The sequence below is a fragment of the Neolamprologus multifasciatus genome, chromosome 3 (genome assembly GCF_963576455.1).
Source record: "Neolamprologus multifasciatus chromosome 3, fNeoMul1.2, whole genome shotgun sequence".
Classification (NCBI taxonomy): Eukaryota; Metazoa; Chordata; class Actinopteri; order Cichliformes; family Cichlidae; genus Neolamprologus; species Neolamprologus multifasciatus.
Window position 1 is genome coordinate 45,316,618 of NC_140441.1, and position 16,855 is coordinate 45,333,472.

Genomic DNA, 16,855 nt, shown 5'->3' on the forward strand with positions numbered 1-16,855 from the left:
TGGTGCGAATGGACTGGAGCCTCCTGCCTGAGGGGAGCAGGTCAAACAGACTGAGTCCAGGGTGAGAAGGGTCAGCTGAGATCCGAGCTGCACGCCCCAGTGTCCTGGAGGTGTACAGGTCCTGCAGAGATGGGAGTCTGCAGCCAATCACCTTCTCAGCAGAGCGCACAACACGCTGCAGTCTCTGTTTGTCCCTGATAGTGGCTCCAGCGTATCACACGGTGATGGAGGAGGTGAGGATGGACTCGATGATTGCCGTGTAGAATTGCATCATCATCCGTGTTGGCAGGTTGAATTTCTTCAGCTGCCTCAGGAAGTACATCCTCTGCTGGGCTTTCTTAATGATGGAGGTGATGGTGGGCTCCCACTTCAGGTCCTGGGTGATGGTGGTACCCAGGAAGCGGAATGAGTCCACAGAGGTGATGAGGGTGTCAGTCAGGATGATTGGGGGGGGGGGGGGGGGGGGGGGGGGGAGTGGGGCTGTGTGCTTCCTGAAGTCCACAATGTAAGTATAATAACATAAGAATATGCTAGAATAAGTACATTTACTGTTTTTGTGGTGTATATTAAGAATTTGTTAAAAAACACAGCTTCCCACTTCCTGTTTGTTGGAAATTTGTAGAGAGTAGTAAACTCTGAACTATCTTGGAGGAGGTATGGGTGGACTATTTCAGGAGAAAGACTGGAGAATAAAAAATAAAATAAAATAAATCAGCAAAACTGCAGCTAATTGTGCATCAAACAAGTCACGAGACTAAAGTGACATCCTAAGTTTAAACAGCAGGTTAGTTCTAATGAAAAATAGGAAGAAAAAAATATCAGAATTTCAGAAAATAGGGAAAAGCTGACCGTGCTGTAAAAGACAAACTTCCCCACTTTGGAATGAAAAAGAGAAAACCAAAATAAACGAATAGAGTATTGGAGTGGGTCGTTGATTTAGTCAGAAAATTGTGTGAATTGCATGAAAGGATAAAGTGTGCGTGTTTTCACTTTTAAATGCTGGTCCCTTCACAGATGTTGGAACATTTTCCTTGATTGCATCGTTTTCCTTTCTCCTCATTTTGCTCAAATCGTTCTTCAAACAGAATTACACATTAACTCCAGGAGTCAAAAAGTTGATGATAAATGCTTTTTTAATATCACTCTTCTATGTTACACACAAATACAGCTGAGAGTACACACACATGTTCCAGAGAGGTATGCAAAGAGTAGGCACCATCAATGTCTAACAGACGACAGCACAAAGACAACATGCTGAGAGGATGCCACAGCTACCAAACTTCAACTATAATAAACACACAAATGAATACATTCAGCTAACATCATACAACACTGGACAAGCAGCTGGACAGTGAACGTGAAATAGTCATGTGCTGAAACACGGGTACATGCTTTTTAGTTACAGTACTGCTGGGAGGCTACACTCTTCCATGGAAGACGTGACTGGTCAGGAACAGTGACAGGACTCGGGCTTATCTGCAGTTCTGCTGGCTTTTGGAAGGAGGGAATGTAATCTAGTTAAAGACAGGCCTCAATTATTCTGGAGTGACCGAACACATTCCCAGTTTTCTCATAATCTGCAGTTAGTGGAGTACAAGTACTACTAGTAAAAATAATAAAATGAACAGTACTTGTTATGCGTCCTACAGTTTACACTTTACATAAAACAGCTCAATGCCTAGTAGTACTTGTACAAGTGATACAAATGCTACTGGTGAAGAAAGAAAAATAAAGACATGTAACAAGTTAAAGGAAAAACAAGTGATGAAATAATTTATTAAGGGGACGCCAACAGCCTTAATCCTTGGCACTGATTCCCACTCTCTGGAAATGGACTAATGGCAGACCATACTTCCAACAATCATTCCCTCTCTTTTCAGGATCAACAATCTTTCCCCTTAAAAAGAGAAAAGTGGATCAAACCCATGGAGGCAAAATACCTCCACAGCCCTCAGTGGGGGAGTCGCAGGTTCTGCTTTTTCCTTTAATTTGTCACACATGCATAGTGGACCATTTCAGCTCCAGTTAGCACAGGGTGAACCGGAAGTGGTTGAGGTTGTACAGGGATTGTTACTGTAAAGAAATAATGCCACAGTGCACAGTGAGAAGCTACAGGGTTCGTCTCTGGCTGCCGTACCACGTGCTGAGCTACGGACGAAGGTAGTTTGGTTTAGCGAGGGACATCCGGAGCAGCGATCTTCTCCAGACTGGGCTCCATTCCCCAGATTTCCCGGGCATACTCAGAAATGGTGCGGTCACTGGAGAATTTTCCACAGCCAGCAATGTTGTGAATCACCATCTTGGTCCACTCTTTAGGGTTCTGTTAACACAGAGAGGGCGTCACAGGCCAGGTGCCATTTATTGGACAATACTTGTGTACATGACCTCACTAGCAGCAGAGCGTACCTTGTAGAGCGCGCTGACTCTCTCCTGACATCTGATGTAGTCTTCGTAGTCAGCAAACACCTTGAACCTGCAGGACATAAAAATGTTTCAACAGTGAGCTGCATTGTTCACTCTTGAGCTCGTGTCTAACGCCTGGGAAAGTCAGTCACATGTTTGCTCAGCAATGACACGACATCATTGGAGCCAACAGTGTGAGTTAGAATGCAAAGTACTGACTCATGAGTTTAGGGACCACCGAGCGCTCACCTGTCATGGTGCATCAGCATGTTCACGAGGTCTTTGAAGAGGCCAGGCTGGCTGGGGCTGAAGAAGCCTCCTGCTATCTGGTCCACTGCCTGCTTCAGCTCGGGGACACGGTTATAGTAGGACACGGCGTCGTAGCTGAGGACAGAGTCATCATATAAAGGGGCGGTGCTTCTGTTTAGTCTTCTCACGACAAAGCAGGACACTTCAATCAACTTTCAGCAGCACAATGTGATGGATGCTGACACACAAACATAGAAGAGTAGTTTATGCTCCCCATCTTGAGCACTGAGCTCAAACACTGAGGTACTAAATCCTCAGTTCCTTCAACACAATAATGGTGAAACACAATACTTTTAACATAAAACTGCTCAATCTAAAGGTGGAAACGACAAATGTGTTTAATCAAATAAGGCAAAAAACACAGAAATGCTAGCTGTGCTCCACAGGACAGAGCAGACGGTGGATGGAAGTTACTCCTGTGGTTACCATGGTGGTAAAGCAGGGCTTTAAAAAGCACAACATCCCAGATGCAAAATGCTTTTCAGTTTTTATTATTATGTGATGTTCAGCTCCCATTACATGGTTAAGTTACTTCAGCTAACTAGTTGAGCAGAGGCCTGGGAGCTCGAGGCTCCTGCACAGTATCTTAGCTGTTCCTAGGACTGCGCTCTTCTGGACAGAGATCTCCGATGTTGTTCCTGGGATCTGCTGGAGCTACTCTCCTAACTTGGGAGTCACTGCACCGAGTGCTCCGATTACCACTGGGACCACTGTTACCTTCACCCTCCACATCTTCGAGCGTAAGACGTCCGTGGCAGCAACAGACGTGTGCAGATCAACAATGGATAATATGGAGTGCAGAGAGAGCACGACCAAGCAACGATTAAAGCGTGGAAGTAATCACATTACTTTGAGTTTGATTCTGTAAAAAGTGACAAAAACATTAGCGTCTGCTGTTCACTCTGCGTGGGAAGAAAACTTCTTTCTACAGCGAAAAATTAAACTTCAACTCTGAGCGAGCAGCGAGCATGCTGCCACGTGAATGTGACATTCACGGTGAAATCCCCGGATCCTCCCACTGACAGGACCGCTGTGGGCAAACCTCCACCCGCCCCACTCCTGCTAAACAGGTGACAATAGATTTAAGAGCTGCTGAGTCTTTGATTTTATTTATTTTCTGCTGTTTTTACTCGCATCTATTTGAAAGAGTGAAAACACAAAACATTATTTTATCTGCTGGATTATGCAGGAAATAGGTTTAAATGTTAAACACATTTCTTCCAGTCAAAGATTGTTGCATATAATTTAATTTTTACTTGATGCATAAAGTTAAAAGATAACTAATAAACTAATAAAACAAGTTTTAAAGAGACTTTTTCCATTTGATTCAGTTTTATATGATGGATTATGCAGAAAAAATAGAACTGGGCTGAAAGGTCTGTTGCCTTATTATATTCAGGTTGTGTATCATGTTATTTAAAAAAGTAACTAAGCAATAAAGTAACTAATTGCTTTTGAAAATAAGCAATCAGTAAAGTAACTGGATTACTTTCTTGGAGAAGTAATCAGCAATTAGTAACTAATTACCATTTTCAAGTAACTTGACCAACACTGGTAGTGAGGCAGTTTATTGGCTGGTAGCTGGATGGGACCGGTCTCTTCTGGGGGTTGTTGGGGATCAGGACTGTCCAGCCTTTAGTTAGCCACTCTGTGCGTCTCTCATTGACTAGCAGCTGGTTCATTTGTGCTGCTAGACGCTCACGGAGAGCAGTCAGCCTCTGTAGCCAATAGGAGTGACTCATGTCGGGGCCTGGCGCTGTCCAGCTCTTCATACTAGAGACACTGTGATGGTTACTGGGTCATGTTCAGGGAGGGTGCTGTGGTCTGCTCTTAGATCCACTGGCTACTGAGCATTGCATCTTTCTCCCATATGCTCTTCCAGTATTGCTCCGCTCGCCTATGGAAAAAAGCCCCCAGCCTCGGTGGTGCTGTTCTCATATTGTTTCTCAGGTATACTTCTTCAAGCGGCTGGCCAAGGCTGTGAATCTTTAGCAGCTGTTTCCAAGGCCTCAGGTATGGACACTTTGCTGTACTTCTTAGTTACCTTTCTGCAACTGAAGTTGGCTAACATCCCTCTATGCTACCTAGATCTTGGCCTCTAGTCTCCTTTTGGCTGTTGTAGCCAAGCATCTCACTTATCCCTGATGTTGTGGATGTATATCTACATCTCCATATATATACACACACACACACACACACACACCTCTGAACCAAGACCATTTTAAAACTCACCCCTTCTTGTCCAGAGCCTCCACATCGTGCACCCTCATACCAAAGATGAACAGATTCTCCTCTCCAGCCTCCTCTGCCATTTCCACGTTGGCACCATCCATGGTGCCAATGGTGAGGGCACCATTCAGCATGAACTTCATGTTCCCTGTGCCCGAGGCCTCAGTACCTGCTGTGGAAATCTGCTCAGACAGGTCAGCTGCAGGGATGACTGCACAGAGGAGACACATGGAATACAGTCGAGTCAGCTTTATGTGCTACTGTCCCAACAGAGAATGACCCAACATAAATGATCAGGTTTATCCAGCTGTAGTGTAAATAAGTGATATTATCACTTATTTCCAGTAAGACACAGTCAAAAACTTATTACTCTTCTCAGCCAGTGTGACGCGGTAGTTCTCCAGGAAGATGACTTTAAGGCGATCTCCCACCACGGGGTCATTATTAACGATATCTCCGATGGACGTGATCAGCTTGATGATCATCTTGGCAGTGTGGTATCCTGGAGCAGCCTAGAAACGCAGAAGGCACATGCTGGGAAACCAAGAGGCTCACCACATCCTCAAAGTTCAAAAACAGGTGTTAAATTCATAGCGGCTAACAGCTAGCTTCAACTCGTCCAAGACGTGCAGCTCAACTCAGTCATGCTCAATTTTCCTCCAGAGGTGCTTCTAAATCATCACAGTTTCATAGCCTGTCCTGTCACAGCAGTATATAAACTGCAGGTGAATAAACACTACTGAATGAGGTTAGTGTAGAAGAAGAAGAAAGGTCCTGCTTGGTGAGACAGATGTCTACAAGCAGCTTCTCTGATGCAACAACATCCATGTGCAGACAGATGGACAGCCATGTTTATGACTGACTGTGTCAAAGTGGCCTAGACACATACTAGATAAGGCTGGATTTGATGTAGTGTGAAGTGCAGTGGGGTGTGGGAATAAACTGCTTCCATGACAGGCTTTCTTCTGACCACATTAAACTTTTAGGAATATTGCTGCTCACCTTTCCTCCAATCATGATCGTTCTGGGTGTCCACTGCTTGTTGGGCTCGTTCTTAATGCCTGATTAGAGAGAAAGACTGTTTATTTGTTTGTTTGTTAAACAGAAGACAAGTCTGGATTCAGAGTTAAAGCTCAGCAGCACCCACGGTTGTACAGTGTGATGATATGCAGGCAGTTGAGTAGCTGCCTTTTATACTCGTGGATCCTCTTCACCTGCACATCAAACATGGAGCTGGGGTTGATCTTCACCTTGTAGTGCGCTTCAAGATGCGCTGCAAACTTCATCTTGTTCTCCTGAAAGTTCAGACAGAGGGTGTAAGAAGAAGCATGCAAGCAGAGTGCATTTTACTTTTGTCATTTTAAGCTCTCACTTGTTTGATTTTGGCTACGTCCCGGATGAAAGCGTCATCATTCACAAAGTCCAGAAGCTTCTTCAGCTTGTCCAGGTCACGGATGTAATCCTCTCCAATTTTCTGGAGGTTAAGCAGGTGAGTTAGGCAAGATCTCTACAAAGACTTACAACTTTTACAAATAACTAACCCACCTCAGCGATGACCTCAGCCAGACCGGGGTTGCACATGACCAGCCAGCGCCTGGGGGTGATACCGTTGGTCTTGTTCTGAAACTTCTGAGGGTCAACCTCGTAAAAATCCTTGAACCTGGAAGGAACGTGGAACACCAGTCAGAGATAAACTTCCAAACATCTTTGTAACATGTTATGCAGCTGGATTCCTACAGGTTTCCTTACACAGTGTTTTTGATGATATCTGAGTGGATACGGGCCACTCCGTTGACTGCGTGAGAGCCCACAATGCAAAGATGAGCCATGTTGATTTTCTTCACATTTCCTTCCTCAATCAGGGACATTCTACATATGCGGTCAGTGTCCCCTGGGTAAAGCTTCGAGATGCGCTGGAGGAGTGAAGATAAACACTCTGAGATTACTCACCACTGTGCGTATAAAAAAATGTTTCATTCTTCAAGAACGAACCACATTTTCTCTGCTCAAAGCTTTTCAGGCACCTTATTGCCTGAAAAGCTCCAATATTACATGCTCCTCATACCTCCAGGTGCCTCCTGTTGATCTCGTAAATGATGTCGAGGTGTCGAGGCAGCAGGTTTTGGAAGAGGTCCACGGGCCAGCGCTCCAGTGCCTCAGGCAGCACGGTGTGGTTGGTGTAGGCACAGGTTCGGATCACAATGTCCCAGGCCTAGACACAGAGGCCAGAGCCACAGGCAGCTAGGTTAGCATTTAAGAAACTGTGCACCAATGTGAAAGCACTTTTTCATCCAGCTGATCAGTGACTTGGTTTGAGGTTAGCGCTAAGGACACAAACAAACAATGAGACTGAATCCCGGTCGAAGAATCCTAGAACGTCTATAAAATATGGGCTGATCAGCGTAGCCAGAGTCTGAAAACTGCATTTGTTTTAATGGCAGGTAGCGACTCCTAATGCACCTACTTCTTATTTGCAGAGCTCACTAAACATTTTCCCAGTGAGTTTATGGTCTCCAGCTCAGTTTGAAGTCTTGAATACACCATTAGGGTCCCACAGACTCACTACAGATGCACACTGGATGGAAAAGTTAAGAGTTTGCGATGTGATACCTTCTCCCAGGGCACTTTCTCAATGTCCACCAGCAGCCTCATCAGTTCAGGAATGGCCAGAGCAGGGTGGGTGTCATTCAGCTGGATGGCCACCTGCACATGGAGAGAAAACAGAAAACTCATGATCATCAGTTTTAGGAGAAATCAATAAGAGAAAGTAAAAAACAAAAGAGAAGCAAATAACACAGAATGACAGCAAGCTCACCTTGTCTGGCAGTGTGGAAAGATCTAACCGCACAAACTCTGTGGAGCCAAACTTTGAGGCTTTGAATCGACGGATGATGTCCTGAAGAGTTGCAGCTACGACAAAGTATTCCTGCTTCAGACGCAGCTCCTTCCCTTCAAAGAACTGAAGGAGAGTATGAAGAGCTGTTACACCAGATCTCAATGCTTACAATCAATCTGCTGCCGGTACACCCGCTGACATTATTATGGAAAGAAGCACAGAAAAAGAGAGCAGCTCAGGAGGAGGAAATCATCAGGTTAGTCCGTGATTTGAACCAAGGGAACAAATCGTGTTTGTGAACTAAAAATCAAGAATGTGGGATACTGTTTGCCCGTGATTTAAACAGCCCAGCGCTGCTCCTGACGCAGGGAAAACCAATTCTGCAGGGAGACCTACCTTGGCACTTGTGCAGGTGAAATCAAAGGGAAGATATGCTTCACCATATTTTCTAGTCTTTGGCTTAGAACAGCGGTCCCCAACCCCCAGGCCTCGGACTGGTACCGGTCCGTGAGTCGTTTGGTACCGGGCCGCGAGAGTTGAGGCTCAGGTGTGAAATGTATAGTTTTCAGGGTTTTTATCAGTTTTCAGCATTATTTTGTTATCGTTTTGATCGTTAACTCGGTTTTTCTGGGTCTTTTCACATGTGTTATGAATAAATCTTCTTTTTTTCGGTACCGGTACTAGTAGTTCAACTATTTTGTTGTTTTTATCCGCGACACATTAAAGGCCGGTCCGTGAAAATTTTGTTGGGCATAAACCGGTCCGTGGCGCAAAAAAGGTTGGAGACCGCTGGCTTAGAATGAAGTTGGTTTGGAAACATATTCAGCGATGCTTCATCTCCTGCTTTGCGTTTGTGTGGGAGCCCCGTCAAAAACCTGTCCATTATGCTAGCAGTGTCCAAGCATTCCTTTTTGTTTTTTCCTTCATACCGCGCCCCTCCCCCCTGCAATGGCTTGGCGCCCCCCCTAAGAGGTGGGCCCCACACTTTGGGAACCTCTGCACTAAGAGACATTTTTGTGCCGTTTGCAGACCCTGTGCTTATTTTCAAGTCCCAAATGCAATCATTGCAGGAGTTGGGTCAATCTTAACTTTTAAAACACTGGACAGATAAGTAAAAATGTCACCTGGCACAGGGATAAACACACTCCTGAACCTTGAGGAAAGCTTAGAAGAGTTGGAGCTGTTATAGCGGCAGAGGGTGGGCTGACATCATGTTAAACTTTAGGGATTAAGAATGGGATGTCGCTGAAGTTCATACGTGTGTGAAAGCAGATGAGCAAATACTCTCAATGTCACGCACAGCACCACCCACTAGTTCATGTGAACTAAGCAAAAGTTCAAATAAACAAGAAGTGCAGCTGTAAATCCACTCACGTTGTCGTTGGGGTAGAGCACTCTGGAGATGTTCTCAGCGAGGTTTCTATCGAGCACAGCTTGAATGTAGCCTCCAACATTAACTGTGGGACAACAGCAAGAAGAGCAGTCCATGTCTGCTGGTTCTACTTTTCACAAAGTGTCATTGCTCAGAGTGATGTGAGCAGAGGGCAGTACTCACAGTCTTTCAGGTTAAAGTCACAGGGCGCCTTTGCAGACCACAGCCTCATCGTATTAACTATGTTGTTTCTGTAGCCGGGGACTGGAGTGTCATAGGGAAGAGCCAGAACCACCTGGAACACACACACTTCATCATTTCTCAGTGTTTAAACTACAGTCTGCTGATTTACTGTCAGGGATGATGTCACAGACCACAGGACAAGCCAACTAGACTGAGATGGGGCTGCAGGGCAAATACAAACCATCTATCCCAGGTATCATTACAGGGAATGTGAGGGAATACCACAGTGCAAGGTTCCTGGGTTCAGACATTTTCAGGCAAACTGAGGTGTTCATCGGGGAGACATGAAGAGCTGCACTCTCTAATCCTTCACATATTCCCGAGGCACAGATACTGAGCTGGAAGCTACCAGAAAGCATTCATATCTGTTACTGTTGTTTCTTGACGTCCTTCTTGACCTTAGTGCAGCATTCGATACTGTTGACCATAATATCCTATTAGAGCGATTAGAACATGCTGTAGGTATTACAGGTATTGCACTGCAGTGGTTTGTATCATATCTATCTAATAGACTCCAATTTGTGCATGTAAATGGAGAGTCCTCTTCACACACTGAGGTTAATTATGGAGTTCCACAGGGTTCAGTGCTAGGACCAATTCTGTTTACATTATACATGCTTCCCCTAGGCAGCATCATTAGAAGACATAGCATACATTTTCACTGCTATGCAGATGACACCCAGCTCTATCTGTCCATGAAGCCAGATAACACACACCAATTAGTTAAACTGCAGGAATGTCTTAAAGACATAAAGACTTGGATGGCCACTAACTTTCTGCTTCTTAACTCAGATAAAACTGAGGTCATTGTACTCGGCGCTGAAAATCTTAGAAATATGGTATCTAACCAGATTCTTACTCTGGATGGCATTACCTTGGCCTCCAGTAACACTGTGAGGAACCTTGGAGTCATTTTTGACCAGGATATGTCCTTCAACGCACATATTAAACAAATATGTAAGACTGCGTTCTTCCATTTGCGCAACATCTCTAAAATTAGAAATATCCTGTCTCAGAGTGACGCTGAAAAACTAGTTCATGCATTTATTACTTCCAGGCTAGACTACTGCAATTCATTATTATCAGGATGTCCAAAAAACTCACTGAAAAGCCTTCAGCTAATCCAAAATGCTGCAGCAAGAGTACTGACAGGGACTAGAAAGAGAGAGCAGATTTCTCCTGTTTTGGCTTCCCTTCATTGGCTTCCTGTTAAATCCAGAATTGAATTCAAAATCCTGCTCCTCACATACAAGGTCTTAAATAATCAGGCCCCATCTTATCTTAATGACCTTGTAGTACCATATTACCCTATTAGAGCACTTCGCTCCCGCTCTGCAGGCCTACTTGTTGTTCCTAGAGTATTTAAAAGTAGAATGGGAGGGAGAGCCTTCAGTTTTCAGGCCCCTCTTCTGTGGAACCAGCTTCCAGTTTGGATTCGGGAGACAGACACTATCTCTACTTTTAAGATTAGGCTTAAAACTTTCCTTTTTGCTAAAGCATATAGTTAGGGCTGGACCAGGTGACCCTGAATCCTCCCTTAGTTATGCTGCAATAGATGTAGGCTGCCGGGGGATTCCCATGATGCATTGAGTTTTTCCTTTCCAGTCACCTTTCTCACTCACTATGTGTTAACAGACCTCTCTGTATTGAATCATATCTGTTATTAATCTCTGTCTCTCTTCCACAGCATGTCTTTTTTCCTGTCTTCCTTCTCTCACCCCAACCGGTCGCAGCAGATGGCCCCGCCCCTCCCTGAGCCTGGTTCTGCCGGAGGTTTCTTCCTGTTAAAAGGGAGTTTTTCCTTCCCACTGTCGCCAAAGTGCTTGCTCATAGGGGGTCATATGATTGTTGGGCTTTTCTCTGTATCTATGAAGCGCCTTGAGGCGACTTTTGTTGTGATTTGGCGCTATATAAATAAAATTGAATTGAATTGAATTGTTTGCATTCAACCTTCTCTGATGCAGAGAACAAGTGACGTGACTCTCTCCACCCTGCATTCTTCTACTGCCATGGTCATTACTACTGCCATGAGTGTAACCACATCTGAAGATTACGGTGCATCTTTGTCCCACTTTCCCCAAATCACTCGGCAGACTGACGCCCCTCACTGAGCCTGGTTCAGCCGCAGGGTTCTTACTTTAAAAAGATGTTTTTCCTTCTCATCGTCACCAAGAGCTTGCTCACAGCGGGTTTTCTGACTGTTGCGGTTCTCTCTGTATTATCATAAGGTCTTCATCTTACAATACAAATACACAAATGTGTGATTTGGCACTGTATAAATCAAGTGGGAAAAAGTCCTGCTTCACACAACATTACCAACCTTTCAACTGTATATCAGCTGTGCAACTAAATGGTAAATGCACTGGTTCTTATGTAGCAATTTCTACTCTACCCGAGCACTCCAGGTACTTTATTACTCACCTCATTCAAACCAGCACTTTTTTTCTATGTGTTTCTACAAAAGTGCTACTTCACACTGTGATGGATACATCGGAGAGAAACTTGGGGTTAGTATCTTGCCCAAGGATCTTTGGCATGCTGACTGAAGCACCAACCTTACGATTAACAGAGGACCTGCTCTCCCTCCCCCTCGACCCCTGAGAGAGACTACAGACAGCCACTAGAGACACAGAACTGACCTGCTGCATGCAAATGTTACTAATGCATACAGTCCCAGTGCATTTAACCTGATCCAGCCACTGTTTAACTCAATTTTTTTAACTACTATAACCAAAAAACAAAAAATGTGTCTATTAGATAATTACAGCAAGTTGAGGGGTTTGTCTTTACCCCGTATCCTCGTTAAACTGTAGTCTTTGTTACCCAATAATAATAATAATAATAGTAGTAGAATGTACAATTAGAGGTGTCAGAGAAAATGTGACAGTCTCAGTACTTTCTATTAAGAGTATACAGAAACGACCAGGTACCAACCTGCGTGTCAACCCATTTCACTCCATCAGCTGTGTGCTCCACGCGGCCATAGAAGTGGACAGGGCGCATGTACTCGGGCCGAGCCTTCTCCCAGGGATTCCCATAACGCAGCCAGTCATCTGCTTCTTCCACCTGTGGAAATACCAGATGGCATCTTCCTGTTTAAAACTAGTTAAAATATGAAAAAAGTCCTGCAAAGTCTCATATTTGAGGACTTATATGACAAAACCTACATCAGCAGACCGTCCTGTCCAAACACAACAAACACTGGAGTTTCAAGACGGTACTCTGACTATAACTCCATTTCCACTAAGACTACAGAGTGAACAGATGGTCCATCAAATTCTCTCACTTTGCCACGTTCTGTGCTCTGAATAATCCTCCTAATAATCCTATTAATGCTCCTTTTAATCAGCATCACCCATATCTTGTGTAAACAATTTGTAAACAAACTGTGACAGGTCCATCATGCAACACCCTCTGCTACCATCACAGAGAGCGCTTTTGTCTGGCTAATCTTATTCAGTATGACTGTAGTGCAAAGGTGCTTTAAGTGCATACACAGCACCGGGTGGACATACCTGCCAGCCGGTGACAATTTTCTGGTTGAAAATGCCGAACTCATACCGGATGCCATATCCATAAGCAGCCAGACCCAGAGAGGCCATGGAGTCCAGGAAACAAGCTGTGGAAACGGGAGCGCTGTTAGACACAGCTGTGCTTCACATTACCATTTGTCAGCAGCCAATCAGGAGCTCACCAGCCAGGCGTCCAAGGCCTCCATTGCCTAGACCAGCATCTTCTTCAATGTCCTGCAGCTCCTCCATGTCCAAACCCAGCTAAAGAACATGAGCACACACACAGTAAGGTGTGTATTAGCTGTGAGTACTGCAGGACAGAGCTGTTAATCACTCCTCCCACGTTAATGGCAATGAACATTAGAGCTTCAAGGTCTGGCTGAGTGTTATTGACAGTAAAGCATCAGTGTGTGCTCCAGCACTGGGACTCGCAGAGAGAGAGATCTACTTCTGCAAGATCCTGAGAAAGACTTTATTCCCCTGCCATTATCGCACTTCCATCATTACTTGAAGCTGTCCTGAGCACTGCAGCTGCTCACAACTGAATTCAGCCAAAGGTCAGTTTACGCCTTGTGATGACTGTAACCCCTTAAACTAAGAACTTTCTTCAGATGGCTGTCACTTATATAAAAACCGCATCTACTGCCAAGCACTGATTTAATGTCTTCATAGTTTGGGCCAAGCTCTAAATAAAAATCTGTGAATCTCTCCCGCATGTGCGTCTCTCATTGCTATGGTTGTTTCCAAGGTCTCAGACTGACCTGGAAGTGCATGGACTTAAAAACTTTTGCGGGATCTTGTAAAACTACATCTTCAAATTTTTTTCTTCAAATTTAAATTAATAAAAAATTAATTAACACTAAAGATTCACTCATGAACTCACTGAAACTAAACTGAATTAAAAACAGGAAGTCAAAATAAAAGTAAAAACTAATTAGAAATCTATAATATCTCTGGTCATCCCTCTCACTTTATTCAGCCATTGCTTGAGGATGTGGAAGCCTCTCTGCATCAGTGTGGGTTGATTTGATTTTGTTTCTGTTGGAAGCGTGTTGTATTACCCTCACCTGGTATGTGGCTTCATCGCAGGCATTCTCCAAGGCCAGGTTCACCATGGTGTTCTGCAGAGTACGGCCCATGTAAAACTCCAAGGAGAGGTAGTAGACGCGCTGCAAGAAAACAGAGCGAAATGGCTTCTTATTCCACTTCCACCTGATCCTGAGCTGCTGGTAGTTTGAATTTCCTTTCAGTTATTGCACTTTTACATCTGTATGCAAAAATATTTCCAAAGGCAACAACACAAATATGACTGGATGAAACTCTGAAACAGAGTCAGGTTATTGACAATAAAGCACACAGTATGTGCCCCATGGCCCGGCCACGTGATCTCTAGGACAAGACAGCAGCAGAGCTACTGCAGGCAATGACACCGTTTCACTTCAGAGAAGCAGCATTACAAGTCTGGTACAGAGAACAAAGCTTCTGACATTCTGATACGGCTCCAGCATGAGAAGCATGTGTAGACCGAAGTGACTGAGACATGCAGAGGTCAGCAGGGTAGGTCACACTGGCTCCTTTGTTCTTTGTCACAGCATATGTATCGTTAAACACTGACCTCCATGTATGACATGTCTAACTGAGCACCACTTTAAGAGTGCTGAGAGTCAGCAGCACATTGACTCAGTGTATAGAAATGTGACAGCTGTTCCAAGTGCACCACGCCACATGGTCACAGGAAAAGTCACCAAAGTGCAGCAGCTGAATGCAATGCTCACCCTGAACCTCCAGTTCCAGAGAACCAGAACTTCTTTACTGAAAATTCAACGAATCATCATCATCTAACATTTTACATGCTTTGAAAAGAATCACTTCATACTTTTATGCACAGCAGATCGGCATCTTTTGACTATGAAGGCCTCCCTGAAAGCCGGTCAATAAGCTGGAGGACAAGACATAGCCGTCTGAACAGCCAGGCTGGAGCACAGCGGGGTCTCGGGCCGTGCCATTGCTATGCAGTCTTAGTGACGCAGTTATCAGAACTGTGAGCCAGTGAGGGCAGCCCCCTCCTCAAGGAACCCCAGCCCAGTAGGTAATAAAACAGTGGCGAGCTGATCAGAGTAGGTACTAATGCAAAAGGGGCTATGCAGCAGCTCTGAGGGCTCAGTTCTCGCTGCCTGCTCAAGGCCTTTAGGTCATTTTGCGCTTTGGTGAGAGGAGAGGGGGTGGAGGGATGGATGGAGGACACGCGTTTACGTGAGCTATGTCTGGTTGGTCCCAAGCCCGCCCGTGTGGACGCATATGAGTGAGCGAGGTACAGCAGAGGTCAGGTGAAGGTGAGACAGCTGCGGATGACGTTGCGTAACATCTCATAAGAGCGGAGCTGTCGGGACACACGCACACACGACTCACGGTCAGAGCGAACGTGACTATAAATGGATACGAAGAGTTACGAGCCGCAGCCATCACTGCTGACATCCGCATCACGAACCCGCATCCCCTCCCTTCCCCCAGGCCTCCGATCAGCTGTGCTCGACTGCGGTGCACCCGGTTGCTTACTTTGGGGTCCTTCTCGTAGTAATGCTGCTGCGTTCGGATCCAGCGGCCCACCAGGTGATCTCGGACCGTGTTCGCCAAAGCGAAGTAGTAGTCCCGTTTGGTGGCCACATTCCGATCCTTGACCAGGGTGAAATGGAGGTGGCGATTGAAGTTAGTTTTTAGGTCCGCAACGTTCTCCACCCCGGCCAGGCCCCGCACCGAGATCTGCTTCCTCTTGTCTTGGTCTGTCAGCGGCTTGGCCATCTCTGTGCTCCCGGAGTGTGACCCGACGCGTCGTTGCTCTTCTTCGGCTCTGCGTTGAACACAGCCAGAGCCTAGCGATGCTCCAGCCTCTTTAATATGTCACGTACAGCTGAGAGCGTCAGGACGGAACAGCCAAACAGCTTTTCCGGTCGACAGTTTCAAAATAAAACTCAGTATCATCAGGTGGCCAATCAGCGACTCGGAAGACTTTCGTCTTACTGTTTGGGTACTCCACGAAACTCTGTAAACAATACTTTTTCTAACTTCCAGTGTAAATGTGGCTACTTTGACTTAACTGTGCCTCACTGAGACGCACATGGATAGAATATGTAGCAGTTCTATGCAAACTTCACAGACCCTGACTTCAGAAGCTAGTCGCACAATGAGAATAAAATATTTGGTGCGTCTTTGAGCACATTGATCTTTCTGTCCCTGGTTTAAAGCATTCAAACCAAGAAGAAATTTGAGTCTAAATTCAGTGTCTGAACTGAACAAGTACTGACGAATCCACAGAGAAAACTCGGTCCAAGGTCAGGTGGTCATGGTTGCGGGAAACCTCACCTTCAAGTCTTCAGGCTAACCTCATCACGTGACCCACAGTAAAACTGTTTACATGTAATATGAAGTAATCAAATATAAATTACCCAAATGGCACAGATTACATGGTTTAAACTTTGAATAGTTCAGATGACAGATCTCTCTTTGAGTAAAACGCCACAGTTCAATCCTTTGTACTCATCTGTAATCCTGTCAACATTTCTGATATTTATTAAGCCTCATATTGAAGAGTAAGGTCAGAGCTGACCCAAACTAGACTTCATAGACTGACAGTAACACATAGGATATGTGTGGGGAGACTATTGCACAGCACGGTCATCGTCAGTACAAGCCAACATGTACTATCAATTGGTACATGTTGGCAATCAAGTAACTCTGAAGCTAATTTTTCTGAACATAGATTTAGGCTGTTTAAAGACAGTTGCTTCAGGATGGGGACACGAGCTGCACGGCATTTTTAAGGCCATGTTCTTTTAAGCAGACCACATTATGTAACACTTTCATGAAGTGGCCAACAGGGTCTCCTCTCGGGGGAAAGAAAAGCTAGCTTTCTTTCTGACACAAAGGGCTCACATCCATAAAAGGAGAAACAAC

At 45.0% G+C, this 16,855-nt stretch overlaps 1 protein-coding gene across 1 annotated transcript; it reads right to left on the reverse strand.

Moving 5' to 3' along the window:
• Window positions 1-1,115: 1,115 nt before the first annotated feature.
• On the reverse strand, window positions 1,116-15,838 carry LOC146523547 (glycogen phosphorylase, muscle form-like). Its single transcript, XM_085147474.1, has 20 exons — window positions 15,461-15,838; window positions 13,972-14,073; window positions 13,087-13,165; window positions 12,908-13,011; window positions 12,327-12,458; window positions 9,333-9,444; window positions 9,152-9,234; window positions 7,757-7,900; window positions 7,552-7,644; window positions 7,007-7,153; window positions 6,691-6,854; window positions 6,487-6,601; window positions 6,314-6,415; window positions 6,089-6,236; window positions 5,944-6,002; window positions 5,312-5,453; window positions 4,945-5,152; window positions 2,653-2,787; window positions 2,407-2,473; window positions 1,116-2,320 (listed from the first exon to the last, which is right to left on the reverse strand). Exons 1-20 carry the CDS (start codon window positions 15,701-15,703, stop codon window positions 2,171-2,173), a joined length of 2,529 nt encoding a protein of 842 aa, XP_085003600.1. The 5' UTR covers window positions 15,704-15,838; the 3' UTR covers window positions 1,116-2,170.
• Between the last annotated feature and the right edge of the window lie 1,017 nt (window positions 15,839-16,855).

Excerpts from the sequence above, each read along its gene's own strand:
- LOC146523547 (XM_085147474.1), bottom strand. The coding sequence starts at position 15,703 with ATGGCCAAGCCGCTGACAGACCAAGACAAGAGGAAGCAGATCTCGGTG. Across the intron at positions 14,074-15,460 it reads ACTACGAGAAGGACCCCAAA|CGCGTCTACTACCTCTCCTT; the intron begins GTAAGCAACCGG and ends GTTTTCTTGCAG. Across the intron at positions 6,602-6,690 it reads GATATCATCAAAAACACTGT|GTTCAAGGATTTTTACGAGG; the intron begins GTAAGGAAACCT and ends CGTTCCTTCCAG.